Source organism: Leptosomus discolor, chromosome 5, assembly GCF_034619465.1.
Source record: "Leptosomus discolor isolate bLepDis1 chromosome 5, bLepDis1.hap2, whole genome shotgun sequence".
NCBI lineage: Eukaryota > Metazoa > Chordata > Aves > Leptosomiformes > Leptosomidae > Leptosomus > Leptosomus discolor.
Window position 1 is genome coordinate 56,301,241 of NC_141395.1, and position 26,825 is coordinate 56,328,065.

General features: G+C 42.1%; 1 protein-coding gene across 1 annotated transcript; it reads right to left on the reverse strand.

Moving 5' to 3' along the window:
• Nucleotides 1-15,072: 15,072 nt before the first annotated feature.
• Nucleotides 15,073-21,234, reverse strand: GEM (GTP binding protein overexpressed in skeletal muscle). Its single transcript, XM_009945896.2, has 4 exons — nt 20,901-21,234; nt 17,666-17,742; nt 16,991-17,195; nt 15,073-15,350 (listed from the first exon to the last, which is right to left on the reverse strand). Exons 1-4 carry the CDS (start codon nt 21,232-21,234, stop codon nt 15,073-15,075), a joined length of 894 nt encoding a protein of 297 aa, XP_009944198.1.
• Between the last annotated feature and the right edge of the window lie 5,591 nt (nt 21,235-26,825).

Genomic DNA, 26,825 nt, shown 5'->3' on the forward strand with positions numbered 1-26,825 from the left:
ATGTGGCTTTCTGACTGACCCGTGTATGCCGGTGCCTTGTATGATGAAAATCTTACCTAAATCATCCCTGTTCCCAGAAACTGATATTCAGTTTTGACCTGCTAAGGTTAATTCTCAGTTACGCTGTCTGGGGAAGCAGGTAACAGACCACCAGCAGCTCAGGTAAGGTACCTAAAAATGTTCCCCCACACGGCCTCAGAAGCAGAGACACTCTCTGCTTGCTTTCTTCCTTGGAGCTGTCATTGTGAATTGCCTATCTGCTGGAAGACATGGGCTCTGTCCTTCCTCAGGGAAGCTCACAGGCCATTTCCACCCCACTGAGGGGCATCCTCTTTCCCCACTGTTGCTGCTCTATGTCTCCAGCATCTTTGTTTGGCTATCCTTGGAGAACTCCATGTTCATAGTATTGATGCAATCCTCCTAGCCACAGTTGTGTCTCAGCCTAGCCACCTCCTCCAGCAGTACCCACACGGTACCTTGTTCTTATCTTACATTGACACTGATGCTACCTCACAGTTCAATAAATCCCCACCAGGACTTGGGAAGAGATATCCCAAGATGGCTTCATTCTTAGGTATGTGTGGCCACCCTCAAAGCAGGAGGAAGGTGAATCAGCAGCATGCCTGTCTCTAATGAAGCAGCACTTCCCCACTTTTGTTCCCAAAGGATCTCCTTGAAGGCTTTGGTCAGCTCCATCCCTGCAGAAGTTGCCCTGCACATGTAGTGCTCTCAGCCACGGTCCCCATCTCCCCAGGGACAGGTGTCTGACTTCTCCCACCGCACATAGACAGAACATACTGGCTTGCCTTCTTCATCACTGACAGAAGAGGCCTGTTGAGAAGTTCCCCCATTTGCTGCTGTTGGGTCCTGGCCCCTGTTATGTGCTGAGCTAACGCTGTTCAACTCCTGGGCTATTAAACTTGCCCAGGTCAAGATGACAGATTTTAGTTTCCCTTTTTTCTTCTTGCAAGCAATGACATAATGGAACCAAACGGCTCTTATGGAATAAACAATGCATATTCTAGAGATTACTTGTGTTTACACTGGTTATTGCAAGACCTCCAAAGGAGATTAAAACTTGAGCTCTGTACTGAAACATGGGAAAATTCACTTTCTTCCAGCATGCTGGTGTCCTCTAGCTAATTCTCATGATGTCTTAGGGTGGCATATGCATTAGAAGTTATGAACTAACAGCATATTTCAAAATCACATTTTTTTCCTTATAAATGCAGAAGAAGCAATATTTTTACCTCTTTCTTTCATTACTCAATACATATAAAGCCATGTTCATAATTTGCAAAGCTCAAAATATGTAACAGTGTCAAAACAATATAGAAAACCCAAGTCTTTTTTCAGTGTGTTTAGAAAGCGTGATAGTATCATGACATGAAACAACCATCATGTTGGCAGGATGACACTATTTTTTTGTTTATTCACACATGCATGTAAATGCAGATGGCCTCAGGACCCATGAAGCAGATGGTCTTAGAGCACTCTGTCATCTGGATATACGTGCCCACCTGTAGGACATTGAAACAGGCATGATAAAACAAACTAGTCTCTAGGGCTTTGTTTATTGCTGTGATCACAGATTCTGCTGCCTGGACTGTTACATATAGCAGTCACTGGATAAAAATCAGAAATAAGCCCAGGAGCAAAGCCCAGATGCCAAGATTCTCCTTTCAAACTGAAGCAGGACTCAGGTGGTCTTCATTTCCCTTCTCCACTCATCAGAAATCATGGCTGAGCAATCCCCATGGACCCTGGGGGGGATCTGGGGCTCTGGGTCCCAGGTGTAGGGACAAACACTTTCCTGCATGCCCCAGAGCCAGGGCAGACGCCCATGTCCAGCCCTGTGCTTAGTCTTCCCTGGTCCCTGGCACTGCACAGCTCACTGCTTTGCCTCCTCGTCTCCTGAGTTTGCCTTCCTGAGGTGTCTCACTGTCCCTATTAGCTGGGTCGGGAATAAGGTCTTGGAGCTTTGGGGTTGGATTTTACTCCAAGTGCTGGAGAAAAAAGCCCAGCAGTGTTTAAGCTTGTACTTATATCCAATTATCAACCTCTTTATTAAAAACTGCTATTACAATATGGTACATATGCATGTTGCAATATGTATATAGTGACTGATTTACAAAGTAAAGTTGAACTGAAATTCAGTCAACCATACACACAAATCTGCAGTGCCTGGGCAGTCTCATGTCCCATTGCTCAGCTGTGAACCTGGAAAACTGGCTTTTGAATGAAAACATCTTTCAAAAACCAGAACAAATGACTGAAAGATGATGCTGGTTGTCTCTCAACCCATCCAACTTTAATACGAGTTTCTGCTGCTCAGGCTTTCCTGACTCTCCTTTTGCCCTGGCTGTGTAAAACCAGCAACAGGGCATCAGTCCAATACACTCGTCTCAAGTTTGATGAGTCCTCTAAATGGCAGGATTTATTGTTGCCATGCTAATATAAACCTAAGAAATGGAAAGCTTGACCAGTGAAGACAAACCTTCTTCAGCTTTATAGTTTATAAGCAGCTTGTTCTGCTTGGACGGGTTAAAAGAAATCGTGCTCTTTCCCTAAGCAGGGATGAGACAATCCTGGCTCATTTTCCCCTTGACTTTAGCTCTTCTCTTACCCACACAGACAGTATTCAGACTGACACTGTTCTACATCACAAGCTGGAACTTTTACAGCCTGATAAGATACCAAGTGGCTCCCCTGAGCACAGTACCTCTCATAAATATTTGTACCAGCAACTGTAATAGCAAGAAGAGCAGCAAACTTCAGTTCATCAGGAATTCTTACTGATAGTTGAGTTCCCAGAGTATGTTTCCCTAAATAATACCTACATTTCCAACAATGAATTGGCTTCTTTAAAGCCTTTGACAAGAGTAGGAATAGATAGCAAGGGAGTGAATATTTGCACTGATTTTGACTAGCACTGAAGGTACTTTATGTCTAAATATCAAATTCAGGGTTCATTTTAGCACACATTCTTTTCAGAGGAACTGCAAGATGGCCATAAATGTAATTCCTGCTGGAAAAATTGTCACAAATCAGTTCTATTACTTCTCATCTCAGCAGGACCATGAGGTTTGGTTGCAGCTGTGCCTTTCACTGAAAGTACTATGAACTCCCAGAGAAGTGCTAGAAGTGGACTTGAGCCTTCTAGGGATCTCACTATTTAATTTCAGAGTTATATTACGTGGCTCACATCATAAACCTGAATCAATGCTAAGACTGACCTTTATCTATTGGAAGGAATTTTACATGCATTAGAGGCCAAGCCAAACATAAATAATCTCATTTAATTTCAATTACCCACTTTAGTGATCAGATTCTAGTCACACAGATAAGCCATTAGAGGATAAAGCCTATGGTCTGCTCGAGAGGACTGCGCACAATTTATGTTGCAGCCACCTACAATGAACATTATTTAAAGTACTAATTCCTGTGCTTAGAATAGAAAATGCCAGAAATACTACATAATTTTAACTTCTGCCAAAAGTGCATAACCAGCTTTCATTGGCACACCATACACAAGCTGGGACCTCAAGGGGACTATTTCTGTGACCAAATAGCTGTGGTATTGGGCTATCAGTGTATGTACTTCATGTTCACTTCTGTACTTCCAAAGATTCCAGTGCAACCATTTTAGCTCTTTCCCTGCCTCATTTGTGACTTATATGGAAATGCCTCCCTGAACATACACCTCTGTTTGCTGCACATTAAAGGAAACTGCATGACTTAATGCCCTCCCTCATCGCCCACCCTGAAGTCTCAAACTTGCATCTTTCTCATTACCCTTCAAGTTAAAAGGGCAGTCAGCAGGACAAATTCAGAGCTACCTCTGCCTTTTTGCATCTCAAGGTCAGTGTAGCCAGAGGATGAACTGGTGCTTTTAACACCACAGTGCCCGTGAGCAGAGTTGCGGCAGTGTTGGCCTGGGCTGCTGGTACCAACGTCCATCCTAGACCACTGGGATCCAGGACCAGCAAAGGTGAAACTAAATGCTGAGCGTTCAGGAGCTAATTTCATGGTCAAAGACAACAGGAACACAGGACACACTTCTTCCTGAGAAGCCCAAACATGAGGTTAAAGGTTTCACTAAGAAACAGAAGCACAAACCCACTTCCTTTTAGCCCCAACTCCAGGGAGATGTCATGATCGCCTGGGCTCAGGTCAGAGCAGCGCCTCTAGTCTGCTTTCAGGTTCGTGCTTCTTTTCCATCGCTACTTCCCAGACCACATCCCCAGCACATGTACAGCAGGGCAGGGCTGAGCAAACAAGCAGCCTGCCACCCAGCAAGCTCACTGACACAGGCAGGTTCTTCTCCCAGTCCAAAGGAGACTGCCACGCTTCAGCAGCACATCTATAAAACAAAAACCAGCCTGCTGAAGAACAGTTTGCCTGAACTTCTTGGGTTTAGTGCATCTTCTGTAAGTGCTGAGTGGTTCCAGCAGCTTATGGAATATTCAGTAAATTGCATCAATTACTGATTAATGACACATTTACGTTTAGATAAAGCATTATAGCAGTTCCAAGTATTTTGCAGACTTGGACTAGTTCAATTCTGCAAGATCTCTGTAAGAAAAATTAAATCCTTTCCACAAAAGCAGTGCTGCCACCAATTCCAGGAATTAAAAAACCTTAATTCAAGCCCCAAAATAGGCTTTAAAAGGTCTTAATAAGAACAACAACATGAAAGAATGCCTTTTTATTCACGTTTTGCTGCGTGACTCATAATGTTTCTTTATAGTTATGAAGATTAGATGTTCTTTGAAGAAAAGGAAACTTCTCACATATTTATAGAATTGTAGAAGCTATCAAACAAAAAATAAGATTGTTTCCACACAGTGTGCTCAGAAAATAAAAACATAACTTTGTCTGAACTTTCTACGTATTTTTCAGATGAATTTGCATGCTGTTTGGAACCACGGATATATTTATCTCCTATCTTTGATCTAAAGCATAAAGACACTGTTATCAGTCTAAGGACTTTGACTTATGTTCGTGAAACAGTAGCGCTGGTAGTAAATTTTTATGAATGGCTTTTGCTGGAAAGTTAAACAGCACAATAAGCAGCTAGTGCAGAAAGAGAAGAAATATATGTCCAATGACTTTGACATTTTTGCAATCTACTGTGACAATATCACAGTATTGATATTGAGATGGGATGAGGGCAGGGTGTTGACCTTTGTGGTAGCTGGTTGGGGTTTTTTAATAAAATTGGAGGGTTTTTTCTGTCCTTTTGTTGCCCAAAACATGTTCAGCAAGGTTCCTATTTATTTTGGAAACATTTTAGGTTTTAGTTCAGTCTTCAGATTTATGCCTTTGATAGGTTTTTGCTGAATTTCTCTTAATTAATTAATCTATTTAATTAATCTCTTTAATCTATTTTCATCTTTTGGTTACCGTGCAGCATTACTTATGCAAAAGTTCTAATACTTTTTTATTATTTCCCATATTTAGATACTGAGACAAGCTGGTCAGGAGATGTGTCCACCACTTTTGCTCTTATAGCAGTGGTTTAGAGGGGCAGCCATTCACCAGCCTCATGCACCACGCAGGCACTCCACATACTGCTGGTGCGCACCCTCCTCACCCCAGCCAGCTGCGCCAGAGGGCGGGTGTTCCCATTAAGCCTCAGCTGCTCTAAGTGCAAACTCTGACATCTTATGTCCAAGTCAACTTCATTTAGAGCACCACACAGTGCTTTGCACCACACTGACTGGGTCATTTGGAGATATTCCTTCTACTCAACTGCGAAGTCAGCAATTTCCAGTGGAGAGGACAGCAAAGGAGGAATCATTTCTAAAACTGCAACAGTATTGACTAACTATAATATCATGTTTGTCAGACATTGACTCTTTTATTAATTCTCTCTTAAATGATAGTTTTATTTTAAAAATCTTTTATTACTAAAAATTGATTTTTCTTTACTTAAAAAATATACATCAGGATATTTTATTAATCCCCATTAAGAATCCTTTTGCTTCCAGTAATATTTTAACCAAAAAAGGAGGAGAAAACACAAGCCTATTATTGCATTTGAAATTCTGGTTATTTTTAAAAGTGGCCATAAGAGAAATAGCATGTTTTAACATTGGTATAGCATTTCAGGTAAAAAAAAAAGCTGGACTTGTATGTATACAATTTTTACTACAATAGGATTTTTACAGTTAATTCCTACAAAGTACTAATTACTCTTAGAATCGGTAACTTCATGTCACTGCAAGTTTTTACTAAATTAAACTTCGTGAGCGTGACAGAAGAAAATTTATTATCCCCTATTTTTTTGTTCTTTATTTTTGGCTGCTTGTGGAATCCAGTTTTAAATATGCCACATTTGCAGACTTTCTGCTACGCTTTAAGAATGAATGTCAGTTTTGATGGTTTAAGGTTTATTTTTCTTTGCTTTTTATATCTAGATATTATGGAAGTTATGTGTGTATATTTTTATGTAGATATATTCTAGGTTACTTGCAGAAAGGAAAGCAGTTTGTTGAGTAAGTGCCAGTATTTGACATAGCAGAAATCCTGCAAAGGACACATGGAAGGGAATGTTACATGAATGTTAAATAAGTTCTGTGTAAATAGCATACCATTATTGTCTATTATAAATAACAAAGCTTTTGTTCATATATCATATAAATATGTGTGTTCTTAACGTATTTGTAAATGTTAGTTCTTTATCTCTTATATGCTTAATATAAACACTTCACTTTGTATCTTTAGCACAATTCCATCTATCTGTAGTACAGTTCTAAATTATTGTTACTCATTTTTACCCAGCCTAAAAAAAAAAATCAAAGATTTTGTCAGAGATCTTCCAGAAATATATTTTCACGCCATTGGGGATTTCTGCAGGTGAGTTTTGCTTCTGTATTTAGACAACAGTGACTATTGTGTGAAGATCTACACAAGATGTGGATTACGACTGCAATAAAGACTTGCTTTTACGGTAGTTTCCACTGATTGTAAAAGCTGATATTCAGCTGATGTCTGGGGGAGTTCTCTTGGCCAGTGCTACGAAGCACGCGGCTGGCTTTTTTTGGAAGAGTAAAGCTAGTTAAGAGAAGGAATAAAGTTTCTGGGTGCATGACAGATACGTTATTTTATAAGAAATAGAATTTACTTCTGAGGCAAGAGCTGTGATGATCATGTGTGCCCCCAGGAGCGCTTCCAGGAGGAACCTGTGGGACCAGCCGTACAGGTGACAACCTGGGCACAGCTGTCACCCACAGCAGCCAGCACAGCTGAGCTAAGTGGGCATCTGGAACAGAGCAAGCCTGATCTCCCCTTCACCTGCTGCTGCTGCCTCTCCAATGCTGAGACAGATGCTGGCCTTGTGCGTTGTTACCAATGCAAATAATAATTTACCTGACTCCTGCCATTGTCTCACTATCCTTATAGGCAGAAAGAAAACTTTCTGGCCAGCTGTGCTATGGTTCCAAGCCACATCAACTCACATTTACATGCATGTCAGAAGGAAAGACTTACAAGAGGAAGGCAAGAAAAGGCAAAAACAAAAGAAAAAAAAAAGAAAATGCAAAGTTCTCAAGGGCCTTAATTATACTGGCTTGGGAGAAATCAAAGCCAACAGATCACTGGCTCACTCCTTCATTTTTCTTTCCAAACAGAGCAGTGCTTCTTGTATGCCTCTCAAGGTCCTTGCTCACTGATTAGTTTGACAAGGAGTCTATAGTCATTACATACATATGCCCCATTCGACAAGCAGCCATGGACTGTCAGGGCTCAGCTCTGTCTGAGCCGTTAGAGCCAAGGGGCTGTTGTCAGACCAGCTAGATGGTAGCCAGGCAGCTGGGCAGCACCTCTGGTCACAGCTGATCACTTTTGCTGATCACTTGTGATGCAAAGTCCTGTTGCAAAATAGCAAAAATCAGAAGGGAGACAGAAACCACATGAAGTGAGCAGCATTAGTGCTACTTCAGCAGCCCGGGATGGCAGGACCTCAGCGGGCAGAGCAGGGGAATAGCGGCACATGGTCTTCCAGGGGATTTTCAGAGGTGCTTGCAGGAAGGCTTCTGCTATGCTAAAACCCTTGCAGATTTGTGGAGAGTCACATTAGGAACACTGCAGGGTTTTCTTATTTAGATTTAAAGTAGTTTCATTTTCTTTAGCTAGACTGTCATTTATGGTAGACTTTGGCATATTCGTCAACAGCTGACTATGGTCGTCTATTTCTGTACATGGGGTTATTATTTCTGTAACTGCTTTAAATACATACTGCATGCAGACAATAATGTGGCTCCTGAAGACCCATGCAACTTTTAATCTCATGGTTAAAGGTCAAAAATCTCAACACTGTATATATCTTACATACGCAGCCCTGCCATCATGTTAAACTATTTTTTTAATTAGAGAAGGAAGAGTTTGTTCGTTTACTTGTATTTCAGTAAACTTTGGCAAAGACTTTGCCAAGGGTAGCCAGAATCACTGCAGTAAATGCTCAAAAATGTGACAGAGCCTGCACAGTGTCTGAGGCTACAGTTCTGCAGAAGAGTTCCCTCTACCATGTAGCATACATTGGTCTAGGCCGTTGTAACCAGGATCTTCTGACTCCCACAGCAGGACCAGGAACAAGCATTTTCCCCCTCCAAGTTACCAGTCTAGAAACCAGAACGGTCACTGGTAGCTTGTACTTCAGCAGCCTTACAGCAGGTGCCACCCACCATGGATGCAGATGTTCTGCACAGTCACTATGGTACTCACTGATGAAATACTGCAGGTAGGAACTATTAAAGCAGGGGCCTTCAGATGTGAAGCTGGACCACGGGCAAGGTTTACTGTGACCTCTCCCAGCTGGCAGGCCTATGAGTCCTCAGCCTGTCCATGGCAGAGCCTGTGTTGCTTATCATCCTCAGGTCCCTGTGGAGCAGACGCACTGTGCTGCACATGAGGGCTGGCAGGGCTCCTAAGGCAGGGCTTCCTAAGGAACATGCCTCCCAAAATTCAGCAGGCATCACTGAGTCCTGCACAGGCATTCAAATGGCATATTTCAACATAGTGTAGAAAAGGAGGCAGTACTCCTCTCAGCATGCAGAGGGTAAACTGAGATATGTGTTTGTTAAGTAGCCTGGCTATAATTAGATCTGAAGTCAAGGAATGGATCAGGAATAAAATTAAGATGTCATCCTTAACCCTAAAGTTGTTGTAAGATCAGGGAGGCCTCTTTCCAACCAAACTCTATGCATGAAATTACTTTTTCAGAGCAAATGTGAGTCAACTAGTGGATCTACATGCTATTTCATGGATTGTAGCCATTTTTAACAGCTTCGATAATCTGAACTGCAAGTTACAGAAGAGGTTGCCTATACAACCTAAATGGAAAATTATACTTGCACTGAAATTTTATTTTTCTCCATCCAACATGCCTTCAGCTCTGAGCAGTTTAGAGAAAAGTCTGTATTTAGTCTCAATATAATATCTTCTTTCAGTGTGTGCCAAAGAGCAGAACATTTCCAGGCCCCACTGTCCTGGTTTGGGCTAAATCAGAACTAATTCTGGTTTAGTGCTTTAACTTTTCAGTTAAGTCTCCTCTAACTAACAGCATTTTCTGAAACAGCAGCATGTTTTCCCAGACAGTGACTGCTTCTAGCAGTGATAAGGCCTGATGTTTATAGTTCATACCAAGGAATGGTGTGCAGAGAGGCCCTTGCTTATACTTGTTCTTGTAGCAACCAAGGTCACTGCTAAATCTTGTACTTCATGTTGGGGTGAAAAGGGTCACAAGCACATAAAAATTCGCACCTGCTGGGAGGAGCGAACTGGGCAGGTGACCCAAACCTGACCAACAGTGTTCCATCCCATATATGTCATATTCAGTAAAAAGCTGAGGGATCACAAGGGTCTCTCTCTCTCTTTTTCGATGGCCGACACCTAAGGAGGACTCTGTCTGTTCTGCTGTCTTCAATCCCGACCCGTGCATCCCTGAATCCAGTGCCCGAGTCCAGCTCCTGCATCCCGTCCCTGTCTGCTGCTGAGTCCAGCCTGGGACTGCCCCAGTGCCAGCCCTGTAATGTGGTGGTGACGTATCGTCATCAGGGTGGGGGGAGTTGGGTTCGGTGTTAGTTTTGTATATATTTGTACATGTTGTATATATTTCATTATTTCCTTATTCTTATTATCTTTTCTTTTATTGTTATTGTTTCATTAAAGCTGTTTTAGTTCTCTTTTCCAAACTGTAAAGTCTCTCTCCCTTGTTCTCTCTCCTTTTCCTTTTTGGGAGGGGAGAGGGGTTAGTAGAGAGCGTCTGTCATTTGTTAGTGGCCAGCCCAGCCTCAAACCGTGACACCCACCCACAGGAGATAAGAGCACACCTTAAAGAAAGTATCAGATGGACCAGATGAAACCGTGACATATTCCCTTTTCATATGGGAGAATGACATAACTTCTTACTGACAAAGAAAACAACAGATCCTTTTGTGTCACATAGTCCTTTCTTGGTTAAATAAAGAGGGCACTGTCTAGTCCTCAAAACACCACTAGTGAGAATAATGTCAACTAGACTGCTTGCCTGAGCAGACATCTGCAAACACTAGCTGCAGGCATTCCTCTTCCTGCTCACTGCATGATGCAATCCCAAATGCTGGCAGGTTTAACAGAGTTGTCCTTTACCAACTTGTCACCTCTTTCAAGGTGTCCATATAAGATTTTTATCTGCAAGAAGGCCTTGATCCAATAATCCTTATGAAGACAAGTTTTGTCGTACTCAGAATAAAGGAGTTGTACCTTGTGGCTGAATATATATATTTAAATCCCTAATTAGGACAATAGCTGTGCAGTATAAATGGTGTGGTCGTTTTCAAAATAGCTCATGAAAGTGATGTTCGCTGCATTTAAATCGAGCATAGTGTATATAAAAAATATTTTTGATGATGAAGGGTCTCCTAAGACAAAGTGAGCTGATAAAAAGATGGCAGGTCACCAGTCACCATTGACTGTGGTCTGAAAACAGTGTGCAATAGCAGCCAAATATGTGGGTCAGACACAGGAAAGATCTAGGCAATGTATTCAGCTCTACAGTCTTCAGAGGCATTGCAAGGAATGAGTTGCAGGGTTCACTTTTGAAGATTCAAGCATTTGTTAGCCCAGGGATCTCACCAGTAAAACACCATTAGTACTTCTTAGCACCTCATCTCTTCTCTGGATGCCACAGCTTTCTCCAAAAAGTCTTCCCAGTGAGAAAGTAGAGCTGTAGCTGAACATAGAGGTAATATTGCACAGATACCAGCTGCTTCCTTCCACTACTGCAGCCCTTTGTACACGACACTATCATTACCAGGACTGCTGCTATCAGGAGCCCTTTCTCTCATCTATATTTGAACTCCAAGCAGGCAAAGAGAGGTAACTCTGATCCACGGTCTTTAAAGCTTTCCAAGGGGTTGATGTTGAAAAGTTTGTATATGTGAGGGTTAAATCCACAGTGCATCACCGATTTTATTGAAAATGTCTTTCTTTTACTCGACTAAATTTTGTCAATAATTCTTCCAAATCCAAAAGCATGTAGCTCCCTGCAAATCCACATAGTGCCATAATAATGAATAATTCCTTAGTGTAGTTCTGTCCCAAAGCATAAGTGAATCTTTCTTCTTGCAGTTAATCTGTCATGTTTAAATTAATTAAAGCTGGACATGCCCCCTAATTCCTCTTGCTGATCTGATCTATGTTCCTAAAAAGAGCTTTTTATAACAGCTGTTACACTATAATTGGCATTTTGTGTGTTCTTAGAATTTTTTTCTTTAAATATATATTTATTTTATTTTATTTGGACTCTGTGAGTTTTGCCATTTTGGCCTTGGTGCACTCACTGCTGTGACTCACGTATTCCACAGTTACAGCCAGATCTCTGGGACCAGCATTGTAATTATCACATTAGGGTCTGTCATTGCAGCCCTGACTTAATAAATAGCCAGAGCAGTGATTAGAATTGCTGATTGATCCATTCCAGAGTTTTGGACATTACATCTGAGATGAACAGAGGGATTGTGGATATTAAGGGCTTGAAATGTCAGCATTCCAGATTAAAACAGAATTAATTAGTCATTCCAGGTACCCTAGCTGTTATATATAGTAAGCATTTCTGCATTTGATAATCTGATGATGATCCGTGACTCAGATTCATCTCACAAGCTGCAGAAGAAAGCCCCAGCCCTTCCTCTGTGCCCAGCTCTCTGGAGCCATGCACATAACAGCAGATGACCAGGGTCCCTTTCAGGTGAAACTCACGGTGCCTTTCAAGATTGCAACTCAATCATTGCAGTCCCAGGCGGACATTCAATCCACAGGACCAGGCTAGATCAGGTCCAAACCAAGAAATGCCCCAAAATGTGCAGAGTGTAGGCACTCAGCACCAACTCTTTCACTCCGCATCCCAAGGTCAGACAGTAACACACCCTGACAGTGTCTGAGCAAACTGAAGCAGCAGCCCCGTGGAGGGGATGCTGTTGCTGGTGGCTCTTCACACCCCAGCTTCCTCCGTGCTCTCGCTGAAAACTCAGGGCAAGCCAGCAGCCTGCAGGGTGGACCAAGAGGGCCAGTGGGAGGTTGACTGGGACATGCAAGGTGAAGGCAGCTCTTTAAATTGTTTTGGTCCAAAGGCAGTGCTGTGCTATTCAGAAGGACCAACTCTGGTCCATCAGCAGCCCCAGAAGACAGACTTGCAGTGATGCTTGTTCCCTGTGGCCATGGGAAAAACGTGGTGATACCACATGCTGTGCATGACCACCACACAGCTCTTTGTGGCAGTTTGTGGCAGCTCTGGGAAAAGGGCCTACCACACTACCACATGCATTTTTGGCTTTGAAATATTATATGTTTCAGAGGGAAATTTGTTATCCTGGGAAGCATTGGAAGGAGACAAGTGAGGGCATGAAAACTTACTAGGTGACTCCAAATGTATGTGAAACCATCTTTGCATCCAGTGATTCTATGAACTTGGATGGCTTTTACCCTTAAAGGCTGTATGATCGACATGAACATTTTATATTTCTTCGAAACCTGCTTGGTTTAGATTTGTGGGATCCATAGCTTGACAGATACAGAATAGACTAAGGAAATGTGCTGGTTATGATCAGCTATACTTTCTGTTCTTAAAAATAATCTTTAAAATGTATTTAATTTGTGTGATTTTGTTTCCACTGTTGAATGGAGGAAAGGTTCTGAGAGTTTAAAATTTCTGAAAACTGGTATCAGAGGGAGTATCATTCTCTAGACTGCTCTGGGCTGGCCTTAAGTTGCATGCTGACAAATCAAAAGCATTCATTCAAAATCCAGCAGCAAGGGATCTTGTCTGTGCTCTATTCAAAATGTTGTTTTCTGTTCTTGCCAACAGTTTATTCTAGATTGGGAATTCCCTGTCAGGGAGATCTGGATACTGCACAAGCAGAGACTCATCCTGCAACATGATATTTCACCCGTGGAGAACTGCTAAAAGTCATCCCTCTCAGCAAAGGCAGTCTGGGCAAATGCTCAGCAAGCTCACTCCTTTCCAGAGCGCTTGGTGCATGAAAGCTGTGCAGCCCAAGATGGGGAACCCAATTCTCACTTTACTAGTGTCATATTTTGTTGCCTTCATCATCAAGGAAGATGAGCTGCCAGGCTAGAGATTTGCCTTTTCTGAGCCATCTGTGGGCGAAATGTAATGACTGTACCTCTACCCTGAACTCTATGGTGTGCCCACAAAAAACAGCATAGTCTGGAGGAAAATAACACAGTTATGGCCAATAGTAATTGAGGATTAGGGCACACCATGCCAGCTACCTGCTTTCTGTCCCTGAATGTAGCATTTCACTTATTTTTATCTCCGAAATTGGGGTAACTATACACATCTACATTTCTAAAGTGTTTTCAGTCTTAGGGGCAAATACTTTTTTTAAGAATGATTTATTTTATCTATGTCACTACAACCCCATTTGCACATGAGGGATACCATGCATTCATAGCTTTGGGGCTGCAAGTAATTCTTGCTTTGTGATCCCAGGTTGCTAAGCAGCCTGTGTTCAGAGATGCAGGGAATCCATGCTGTACTTGTCACGTAGCAATCTTGCCCAGCATTCAAAAATATTTTCTCGACTTGAAAAAATGCTTAGGAATTTCCCACTGAGGCTCAAAGGCAGTCATATATTTTATTTATTTTATTACAAGGCTTGTAAGTAAAAACTTGTATATTTGAAAAAAGATATTAGATAGAAAACAGTAATAAAATTAACATTACCCTTTTAAGAAACTTGGTAATAAATACATTTCCCCTCAACATTAAAATGCTTGCTATTTCGCACAACAATAAATACAGCATAGCTCTGGCATAGAGAAAGGCCAAGGCTGGATACAAGAAGTCCATGTGGTTTCTCATAAAAGCTCAGGTGATTTACAAAGGTTTGGCATCCTGCACTTGATGCACTTTGATACAACTTGTACTTCAATTTTAATTTTACTATGATTTTTAAACAGTCCCATAATATGAAAATGAGAGGAAATTTGTTTGATTATAGGATTTTTCCTTTAAATATTTTAAAAGTAAGAGATGTGTAAACTCATTAAAACCAATCCTTGAAATAATAATTAAAAAGTGTCTTGGTGGCTATTCTACAAAAATGCAGATTTTTCAGCTGTGGGTGCCCAAGCCTGACCAGCCAACTGGCAAAGGACCAATCCCCAGTCAGTTCATCAATTTTTTATACAGATTTTAAAAAGAAATAATAATAATAACAAGGAGAAAGAGTAAAGACTGTAGTATTCACTTCCCAAGTCACAACGGTTCGAGGTTCTTACACTATCATTCGAAGGTGAGAGGAGAAGCAACAAGTATATTCCAGAACACTTCCCAGCATAACTTTGTGTCATTCTGGTCTATACTTTTCTTTTAAAACTACCAATAAAGAGAGAAAGATATTTCCATGCACTGTGCTGTTCTTATGCCAGCACGTATCATCACAATCACGACTGTGAACCTAAGTCGCTTTGATAGCCCAATCTAATATAGATTGATTGATTGTCCCACAACATATTTAGATAATGTCCACAAAATGCCACAAGCTCTGGCAGTGTCCAGCATTCTTAAAGTACCGATAGGTCATGGCAAGACTTGGACTTTAGCTTGAAGGCCATGTTCTTGTTGTTCTTGGCAACTATTTTGCCCCAAAACCGCCTGGCTTTCTTGGGGATGCTCTCTCTCCGTTTCTGGTACGCCAACCGCTTCTCATTCTTTTCCTTGCTGTCCCTCCGGAGCCGGACTTGCCGCACAATACCTTCAAACAGTTCTTTCACGTTGTGCTGCACAGCTGCTGAGGTCTCGATGAACTTGCAGTCAAACACAACAGCGCAGGCTCGTCCCTCTGCAAAATTTCAAGGTGGAGATGTCATGAGGCATCACGAGCCGGGGGGGCAAAGCGGCTGCGGGCTGCCATGTGCAGGAAGCCAGCGCCGCTGAGGGAATTCCTCAAGCCTAATATAGGCACAGATAAGTCTTTAATCACCCAATGCTGCCTGCTAGCCCATGATTCATCTGCTCTATGTCACACTCCCTTCTCAGCAAGGGGGGGGGTGAATCCCCTGCTGGAAAATCCCAGTCCCCGCCAACATCTGTGAAGGGAGCTGGGGCTGACCGACTTGCACTGAGAAACTGAAGGCTGAGAGATCAGTGATGACTCAAAACCACCTGGTCATCTTACATACAGATTCCCTCAAGTTGCATTAAAGGATGATGACAGCACCCTCCATGCACACAGCACAGCATAGGAGGCAGGGCCCAGTCCTTCTTCATGGGTCATGGGTGTAAACCAGGGTCTTGGGACAGTGGCAGCTTTGGTGCAAACAGATACATGCACAAAACCCTTAAATAAAGGCAGAACTATGTCTATGGCTTTAGAGGTACATCTGAAATGACACTTCTTAATTACATGAGCCTAAGCTAAACCTGACAGCTGTCTGTCACACACAAGCCAATTTATCCTCTCTTCTGGCTTGCTGTGAACTCATCGCTGGGATATCTCAAGTGACATGAATGCACTTGCCATCTTTCAAAATATTTAAGTGGGGCAGAGAGGAATGAGAAGGCAAATAGGCATTCCTGGGCTACCGATGAACTCCTCAGTTCAAACCTTTCACTTTGGGCGACTGTGACTGAGGCAGAGGAACTGCGCATATCCCCAGTGAATTAAAAAAAAAAAAAAGTCTAGCTAAATTGGAAAATAGAAGAATGGAACAGCAGCAGAGAGAAGAAAACGCTGAGCAGAGGAACCCATGTTTCTGATGGGCCAAGATGAGATCATCTACTTAATGCATGGCTGTGCGTTATGTTGTGATACATAAGCCTTAGGGTAGACTCTCCAAGAAAAGATTTTACTTATGGCAGACCTTGAGAGCTAGCAGCAGCTTCCCCAGCAGTCTCTCCATTCCTATTTATGGGCTTAGAGCTTATTCATTGGTGTGCAGCAGAGGGAGGGCTGTTTCAGCATCCCAACACAAGGCAGCAAGGACACCTCTCCTGAAAGGCTGCACAGTCCCTGCCCAGACTTGCAAAACAAAGGGTAAAAGGGAATTTTAGTTCATCAGGGAGGACAGAGAACTGGTTATAAAAAAAGAGATAATCTTTGAGAGTGGAATAAAGAGGGCTAAACTCGTTATGCATAAACATGTACTGGAAATCCAAAGTGACATCCAGAGACATCACATACTGCAGTGGTCTTACACTAGGATCTGGAAGGGAAGAAATTCAAGCTGCTTTTACGATGGTACTTTAAATTTAAGAAAGGGATTATCTGATATGTAACAGCATTACCAAGTGAGGCTTAAGGTCCTGACAGACCCCTCCTAGTAGTCTGCCCTCTGTTCAAGTGCTCTGCTATTATATTGCTCTTTTATTGCCCAGTCCTGATCATGGCATACTCCCTCAGCCAGAGTTCTGCAGTTTTTTCAAAAGCTACAAGATGACTCTTAACATTTATGCCATTTTTGTACTCATAATTTTCCTTACCTGCCACTGAAACTTCGCGGCACCTGACAAGGTCACTTTTGTTGCCAACCAAAATAATGGGGATATCTTCTTTCTGGCGTGCCCTGCGGAGCTGTATTCTGAGTTCAGAGGCCTTCTCAAAGCTTGCTCGGTCTGTGATGGAGTAGACAATCAAGTATGCATCTCCCACTTGCATGCAGTGATCTCGAATCCATTCTCCCTCACGCTGTTCAAATGAAATGATCAGACTTCATTATGTCCAGAGCAGATTTTACTTAGAAAGTATAATATTAGAGAATCCAAATACATTCCTGCTGTAACTGTAATGGGTATGGTTTGAATCACAGTTATACTAAAAGTAATTCCAATGCAGTGATGGTATGAATACTTCACCACAAAGGAGGGCAAAACTTGCCCCTAATAATTCATCGGGCTAGCTTCAGACTGGAATGAACATGGTCTGGAAAATGGTTTTGTTTTATCATTAAAAAAATAAAGACGACTTGTGCTTCTCAGGCTCACACTGCAGAGCTGTTAGGCATGCTTGGCTTGGTGCGAGGGTGTGGCTAATCCTGTATTTTTCCTGATGCTGATATATGGAAAACATCTATTTTCTTTCCCCAAAGCTGCCTACTTTTGATATTAGCAGTCACTCATATGCACCTTTTGGCATTTGATTAGAACAAATTAAAGTACCTTATTATCCCACATGTCGAGCAGTATAATGGTTGCACTTTCCCCATCCACCATCAGGGTTCTTTCATATGTGTCTTCTGGAAAGAAAAGCAGAGAGGTTGGTAATATATTATTTTGTGGCATCATGTACATTACAGAAAACAAGTAGTTGAATATAAATAATTTGTTCACAGTGCAAGTTATTGAGCCAAATTTTATGCTGGCTCACATTCAGTTCTTTCCTTATTTCTGTCAGCACTGAACCTGCCCTCTGTTCATTGCTGGTTGTCCTGCTTTCCATGATATATGAAGGAAGCTGAAAGATCAGGAAACGAAATGTTCATTATTTTGGCTGATATTCTCTTTATCTTATGTGAGAGAGAGAAAACAGAACCAGTGGAAGAAATAACCAAAGGCTGAATATTTGCCCCATGGGAGCAGCAGAGTCCATTGAGGCTGAGTAATGGAAAATATTTGCTTTCACTTTAGCAGAGACAGTTTACGGGTGAACAGTCACTGCTGTGGAGAGCAACACAGCTAACAGTCTGCCAAGCAATGAGGACAGGGTTTTGTGAGACAAGAGCTGTTGAGTTTTAGAGAGACTGAGACTTGTGCTGTGTCGTAGTTCTCTCCCATTTCACAGTTTTCCACATTACCTTTGACGTCAAAAAGCAAAAGAATGAACAAACCACAGAAGTTCAGTTATTTTGAACTGAGGCCACAAAAATTCATACCTAGATTATAAAAGCCATGTGACAAAGTTCTGCTTAGGTCTGGGAGGGCTGTTCCTACTCATAATTTCAATGAAACCCTGCTGTGAAATCTCAGTCTAGATTCTGCTTCAAATACTAATCTTCCCTTTTTTTCCCAAACCTGGGGAAATAGGAAGAGCAATAAGAGGTTTGGATCCATCTCTAGTCTTGCATTGCTGGTCAGTGAAAAATGCCAGGCTTAGGGCTTCTGAGCATATCACCCCCCTAACTGCAGTGCTTAAGTGTTCTGTCCCAACCACGCCTGTAGACAGGACTATGCCTTAACCCCTGCCTCATAAAACTTTTGTTGGACATTAATGGAGTGATCTTTCCCCTAAATTGTAATCAGAGCCTTTCCTCAAAGCCAGGAATCTACATCCATGCAAAACAATGAGCCAAAAATATTACACATTTAAAATAAAATCAAAAAGAGCCCAGGCTTGACACAGCTTAAAATGGAGAGATTAAAAAAAGACAAAGCAAATCAATAGGAGCAGTTTCCCTTGCAGGCCTGATAGCATGGCATTTGTGTAGTGAGTTAGCTTAATCTTACAGCCAGTAGCAAAACCTGTCTGTAAAGGCAGCTGTATTCCATTTGTGAGCTGGCTACCCTGAAACCATCCTCTCTTGTGATAAAATTTCAAGTTTGCAAGCTAAAGTTTGGAGGATAGTTTCTTCGACTGACGGAGCATCTGCATGGGAACAAGTTCCATATACACCAGAGGATAACATCCAGAGGACTCCATCTCCACTCTGTTACACATGGAGAGGCTGTAAATATGTAATCACACTCCTCGAAAATATTATGCCCAAATGGTCATATCCAGCACTGATTTGCACCTTGGTCAATCCTAAGGAACTTCCACAGGATATGAAACACATTGAAAGTGAGCAATTAGTTCATCTCGTGCTTATTTCAAAGCTGACACTAAAAAAAGGAGAAATACAACAACTGCAAGTTTTCCAATAGCTCAGCAGAGCTGGCCTTGAAAATCTGTCACTGCTACACTCCAAGCAATATTCCTGGGGGTGCAAAGGAAAGAGGAAACCATACAGCTTCGTGTGGACAAGAAGAAAACTGTCTGACAGGGGTGTGCAAAGCAAATTAGCTGCTTTTTCTGACTGCTTGCCCAAGGGTCCTACTCTAGTTCACTTATGTAGCACTAGGAAAACTTATTAGAAATACTCCAGGCTGAGGAGCTAGTGGGGTTGTAGGAAAAGTCGGTGATAGAAGCTGAAGACACAGCACACTGGAATAACTGATTCAGAGTGACTGCGCCGTGAGGAACTTCAAAACCCCCAAAGGCACAAAGATCTCTGCCCCTAGTCTGTGACAGAAAGCAGGAAAAATGCGGGCCTGACCTTCCTGATGCTGGGCTGTATTAAATCCTGGACAGAACCTCTCCTAAGTAGAGAGTTAAAGACACAAAAGGCTGTCCTGCCTGTGCTCTACTAAAAGCTGGAAGAGCAGCCCAGAAATTCTGTTCTAGCACTGACACTGTCACACCATGGGTGTACAAGCAGGTGAGGGAAGGGATATGTGAGAGATGAGGAATACCCTGAATATTAACAAGCAAAACTAGCCAGCAGCCTGCATGTCCTCTGAAGGTGACAGCACCTGCGTCCTTAGAACCACAGCAGATTTCTGTTGCAGCACAACCCTTCCACAGCAACACCTTGCATAGCTCAGGATTTGGTGCCACAGCTTCACCTTCTGCATGATCTGATCTTTGGGATCAAAGAACACTTTCAAATCCTAAATAAAGCAGAGAAGGATAACAAGAGGGGAGCATCAAAGAAAATGCTACATCTTGTGCCTTTCACCCCTGTTTGGGCAATAGGAATTTTCCTACACTGCTGAAGGACTCCTAGCTGGTTTTCCCCTGGTGGAACCCATGTTCTGCAAGCAAGATGAAAATGAGGAGAAGACACATTATACTCAAACTCTATATAGCATACACTGAGGAAATGTGTTTATACAGAAATGCTGATATGACTTCTAACGGCAAATATTTTGGAGGTGACTGAAGGACTCAGCTGAGGCTTTTTTAATGTTTCTTTACATATTATTTCTAAGCATTTCATTCTTGTAGACCATGAGGACCTTCGGTTGTTTTCTCTCCCCCATAGAAAGCTGGAGTCAGCCCCGTGGAGCCAGTGGTGACACAAATGTTGGACCAGCACAAAGGCTGAACCAGCCACTTGTCTAGCATTGTCATAGGCGTGAATGAGGCAGCTTCCAACAGGTATTTTGGAATGAAATAGCATGGGAATCTGAATTGTTCTCTTTCAGAGGCTTTCAATCATTGTTGGTGAGTATCTTATGTATCTCACTTTGCTTTCTTGTTTTCTTAGGAGAGATGCACGAGTTGAATTGGTTTTCATGATCAGATCCAAATATTTGTTACCTCATTTTTTTTATTAAATGGCCTCTCTGTTTTTCTATGCCAATTACTACTGGCAGAGCTAATTTCGAGCAAACGCCCCACGACATAACAACCTACCTCCCAGCACCTCACAGTCGCTGTCGATGCTGTCATGCACCCCTGCAAAGATGTTGGCTAGTGAGGACTTGCCTACGCCATGCTCCCCAATCAGCACCACCCTGTAACAATTGCTGCCGGACTCAGAGGAGATGACAGAGTCAGATGACTCTGAGGACCAGCTCTTTCTGTAATATTCATCGGGACTGATAGTGTATCGCTTCTGCGGGTTGTACTCATTGGAGTCTTTCTGGACCAGCAGATTCTTTCCGTCAGCAGGGATGCTCCATCGCTGCTGCTGCTGCTGCAGGCTGCTGTTGTGGGTGCGACGCATGGTAACGTTGTTGAGGGTCATTTTTTACCCCTAGTGAGAAATAGGGAAATCACAAGCATTACCCACAAAACGTTTAGAAATGCATTAATGCTCTCTTATTCACTTCAAGGCAGCACATCCTGCCCTTCTATAGGCATCTAGTGTACAACGAAAGAAAAATGAGACTTCCTGCACTCTTTCGTAGCTGCTGGTACACAAAGAAATATTTCTAGTTAGTGAGTCAGAGGCTTTTTCCTAGGTATGATAACACCCTGATATGCTAAGTCCTATCTTTGTTCAGCCATTACAAGTTCACAGCTTCTCCCAGGAGGAGAAGGAAGGGACAGCGTTCACCAGAGCTGTCCTACACAGGAGCTGCATCCCTGCTGAGAGGCAACCTAGAGTACAGACAGCACCTACAGGTACTGCTCCCCATCCTTTGTACTTAACTGGGGGCAAACAGAGGCACCAGTCCTAGTTGCCTCCAACTCCCAATGCAGCTGGGTGTACAGTGTCTTTCACATTGTCTCAGTTAAGAGCTGAAACTTTTGGGAAAGCAATATGGCATCACTCACTGCACCCTTAGACAACCCCGATAGGAGGAAAGAGCCATGCAAGCAAGTCTTGCTATGATGGGGTCAATTTGGGTCTCGTCTATGGCTGGGTAAACAAAGAACGACTTTGCTTCAGACAGGGGCTTTTTGGCTGGTAAGAGGGATGACACAGTCAAGTCCAACAACTTTTCTGAAGAGGTACGGGTGCTAGCCACTACAGGAGGTAGCACTGGGAGAAAAAGCTCATAAATTTACAGATATTAAACGAACAACTTCATTTACTGCACAATCAGCTAGGCTGGTTCACTCTTCTTATCTAAGCACGGCTCTAAACTACATTTTACTCAGCAAACTCTACTTTGCCTTGCTTGGAGGCAGAGGACAGTGATGTCATTCTCACGGGACAGCAGCTACCATTTTTAGGAAAGTTGCATTGATACGTTACAGTTCCCAAACTGACAGTTATTTAGACATTTTCCTTTTTGCCATATATCTGATGTTTCTCAGCTCTCTTCTCCATTTTAGTAAATAGGATAATTGTCTGTAAAATGCACCTGACCACTTTCGAACCTGAATAATAAGTAGTAAACAAAAAGTACAGCAAAACATCAAAACATCACATACAAATCGCTATTCCTCTTCACACAAAAGTGTCTGAAAACTTTCACGAATAAATGCACAACAGGACATAGGATAAATATACAGAAAAAAAACACACTCTATCTGAACTTATTACTGCATATGCAATATTTTCTCTGTGATGCACAGTACTTGGGGACAAAATGAGGTCATTTGCAGGTCCTAGTCAGAGTAACTTTGTCAGCAAGAAATGTATCTAAACTAGAAATCACACACCAAGCAAAGCCTGCTTAACAAAATGAAATATTTACTGCAGCTGAATTTTAAAATACATTTTTTCCTTGCAGTTTCCCCACTGAAAAGATGAGATAAGAAAAGCCAGCTCTGATTCAGTCAAACAATAGAGCCTAACTCACAACCTGCAAAAAAGTCACTCACTAAACTGTCACAAACACAAACATTTTGCAATTTCTCCCCTAACAAATTATCATCCTTCATTAAACAAAGCCAAATGAGTTGCTTTCACAAACTGCTTTCCAATTTCAAACTGGTTTTGATACCCCGTACTGCATTTAGCTGTCTGGGTCTCTAGCAGCCACCATAAAAGACTGTGTCCGAACCAACGCTGCCTTACTTCTGCCAGGCTCGTCCAGGCAGCCAGCTCCTCTGCTTGCTCTGCCCTTCTCTCTCAGTGGGCTGTGGTACGCTGAGCTGTTCTGCTGAAGTAAATCCTCTCCTGCTTTGGGGCTGCCTCTTTAATTCTTTCTCAGCAAACCTGGTTTATATTAAGCCCATCTGATCAGAGACAGGGCTTTTCCGTGACGTGGTTGGCTTTTCCATACAACAGCCAGCCCCCAGCTGGGAGGAAGCAGACATGCACAGGAGCAAAAACTTGCAAACACTCTCAAAAGACTTACTCAAAAATCATATGATTGTCTTAATACTGCCAGTAAAATAAACACATTTGGTTCTTGCGTGATGAAAACAGGAAAGTGGAAAAAACCAAAACAATACGTGCCTTTTCATTTCAGTTTTTTATTCAAACGTTATCAAAATCAATGATGTTTAAAAAATGACATAAGTTTCATTAATCCATAAAATGCTGTAAATATATTATGTTCTCTGTCTGCAAAATACACTTAACCCCCTGCTGGACAAAATGTTTCTTTGGGATAAAATATCTGAATGTTATTTTGGAATTATCTTAAAAGTAGGAATATTATTCTAGTTTGGTTTGGGTTTGGATTTTTTTTTTTAAAAAAAGCTCTGATACATACAATCCTATTTTTCTCTGTCATCCTCCAATTAATGCACCCAGTTTCCTGAACTACATAATCAGCTCTCACTTCTGCTGCACCCTTTACTAGCAAGGGCTTGAAAAAACATCATAAAATTTTTATGATCAAATAGCTCATTGGCAGAAGAAATTTTGCCAGAAGGAAAAAAATCCAAACCTGTAATGTGTGCCACTGGGTGACACTTCTAACAACACACACAAAATACTTCTTGATTGACAAATGAAGAGTAATAAACTTTCACAGAACTTCTTGGCAAGGGTGCCACAACTTACTCAAAATGGAAACTCTATAGTCAGCTCTCAATTATTCAGACCGTGGATTGACTTTGATGAGCTCAAAACCAAGCTCTTACAGCTTTCCTTTATATTTACAATCTTCTAGTTACTCTCTCAGCCCCTGAATCTACTAGATGACTAAGTCTTATCCTGCACATAGGAAGTCTGAACAACCTTTTTCTGAGCAGGGGAAAGAATATTTTTTTCCTGAGCCCATCCTTCTCACCCTTCTTGCTACAGGCAAGCAAGTCTTTAACTGACAAATTATCTTTGCTAAAGGGAGTAGTGATATGCAGAAAAGAACATCTGTGATCACAGCCTAGCACTTATTTCACATTCCTCCTCTATAAAATGAATTGGTTTTCCCCTGAAAAAAGTAGATCTTTACAAAATTCTTCAATTGAAATCTGCTTGCTTTGTTTCCCCTGTGGCTTTATTGCATTTCTGTGTCTTTCATGAGGATTTTCAGGGACCTCCTGAGCTCATTCTCAAATTTGAAGAGCCAGGAGCTTTTCCCAAAGTACTATGAGCTCATCAATACACATGGAAATCATTCAGATTTACCAAGAGGAGAAAAATTTGTCCTGATTCTCCTTCACCTGTGTTTCAGTGCTTGGCAGCAGCTGAATTGGCCTCAAGTCCTGCATCTCCAGCTCACCTGTCCCTTAGTGGTAATCTGAAAGAGCATGCAATACCACGTTGCTCTGTGTAGGATGTACAGAGCGGCTTTTAAAATTTACTGCACAAAATGCAACAACTCTTTTGGGGAAGGTTTATGGCATGGCTAGTGGTTTGCAAAAAGACTTTTGCTGTCAGCATACTCAACTGAAGCCGCTCATTTTTTTGATATGTGCTGGAAATCATGAAGGTGAGTGGGTGGTTGGGGTACTGTGCTCTGCACCTCAGGTTCACTTAGCTCTCTTTAAGTTGTCCACAATTTGTCAGCGCGACTGAAAGAGCAAAACCTGTCCACTGCAGGACTGGAGAGATTTATGGCCAGATTGATCTCAGCAGAACTGTAGACTCTAATGCCTCACCCAAATGTTTAACATATATCATAGTAGAAAGTGCAGACAGCAGAAATAAACCAAAGTCAGAAAAGCCTTTGTGTTTAGTTATGGTTAGTGTTAGATTAAGAATTGCTAGACGTCATCTTCCATATCCTCTTCATAAAATTAAAGGAAGACAAAGAAAACACTGCTCTCCAGTGATCACACAATATATCTTTTCCATAAAGCCATCCATAAAGGTTGTCCCAACTGTGGCATGAAGTGCTTGCACTTGGGAAACTTGCATGTGTACTGCCTCTGTACTGCCTCTTCTGAGCCTCTTCTGGTTATCAAACTGGACAATTAAGCCTCCAGGTCCCAATCTGGACTACTGTCTGCCTCCACATGATGAAGAGCTCTTGTTCCTCAGGGAATGCCCTCAGCACTCATGAATTTCAATCACTGTATCTGTGGTGAAAACTTTTCCTCACTTTTTTTTAAAGTTGGGAAGAGGTGCAGCATTTTCAGTCTCCCGGTACTTACTTGCAAGGGATAACAGTAGGTTAATTAATGAACTATACTAACTGAGCCCTTCTCAACAGGGCTGACTATAGGCTTGGATTTACAAATACAATCCCATAGATGGATTTAGTCCTGGACTGCTCAGCCCTCTTGCAGTCTTCGCTGGTCATCACCTCTGCAACTCAGACTGCCTGAGACGCAAGCACAAGAAGAGACAAACCATAAGGCCAGGTGCTGTTGTAAAGCACACAAGTGCTCAGATGTTATCGCCTGGTGCAATACTGAAACTCAGAGCGATTGCTTTTCACCCATCTTACCTATTCTCTGCTTCAATAATCACATTTTAAAGGAATGCTCCCTGCAGCCAGGATGAAGTAAACATCTCAGAGTAACAGCTCTGCAATCCTTCTCCAGACAGTTACAACTAGACCAGGTGATGCCCAGAGCAATTAGGCAGAAATTTTCCATTGGATATAAAACAGCAGTGCTTTTTAGCTGACACTTAATAAGCCATTTTATATTTATGTATATGAAAGCAAAAGTAGTTCCTCAAATCACCTTCTGGCATAAGGGTTTTGCATAGAGAGAACCTGAATCAACTTGAAGGAGGAGGGAAATGCAAGGGGGAAAAAAAAAAATTAAAAAAGGAGAAATTCAGAATTATTTTAGCAGAAATTGAATGCACAGTGTCTGTTAGTTCTCCCTATGCATTTAGCAGCAGAGTACATCTTCATTTTTCCCCTCAGAGGACCTTAGTAGACTGTGTTCCCAACAGTTAGTTGCTTGCCAAGGCAAGGAATGAAGTCCACCACTTTCCTTTCCTCTAGACCATTGTGGCACTTCACATCTTGCTCTGCATCCCGCATCTGTCAGTGATGGCTGACCCTTGGCAGTTCTCAGCCTCACCAATAGCACTATGGACAGAAATGGTTTGGGGTCTAGGTGCGATGCCAGACTGGATAGTGCAGAACATACCAGGAGTACCCATCGTTACTGTGTGCCCTAGGGGAGCTACTCCAGCGTCACCATCCATTCCTGCAGCACAGCAGGCCACAGGCAGCTATGGAAGCAAGTGTAGAACAAAAAGCAAAAATATATGTGCAATGAAGGTGCATTAGGCTCATAGCAATGGGACCATTAGCTTATTTACACCAACTCACGCTCACAGCTTTGTCTTTACCTTTCCTGCTTCACATCCAATGACCGGGTAAAAAGTTTCATGCTGAGTGAAAAAGATACCAGGGATAAAGTACTCTGAAATTGGGAGGTATGAGGTAGGGAAATGAAGGATTATGTGCTTGAGGAGAACTACCGAGTGTCTTAAGCGGGGGTCAGGGCAGAGAAAGACACTCAGAAATTAAGGAATAATAAAACTTTGATTTTAGGGAAACAGAGTCAAGAGCACCTGAAAGTGCC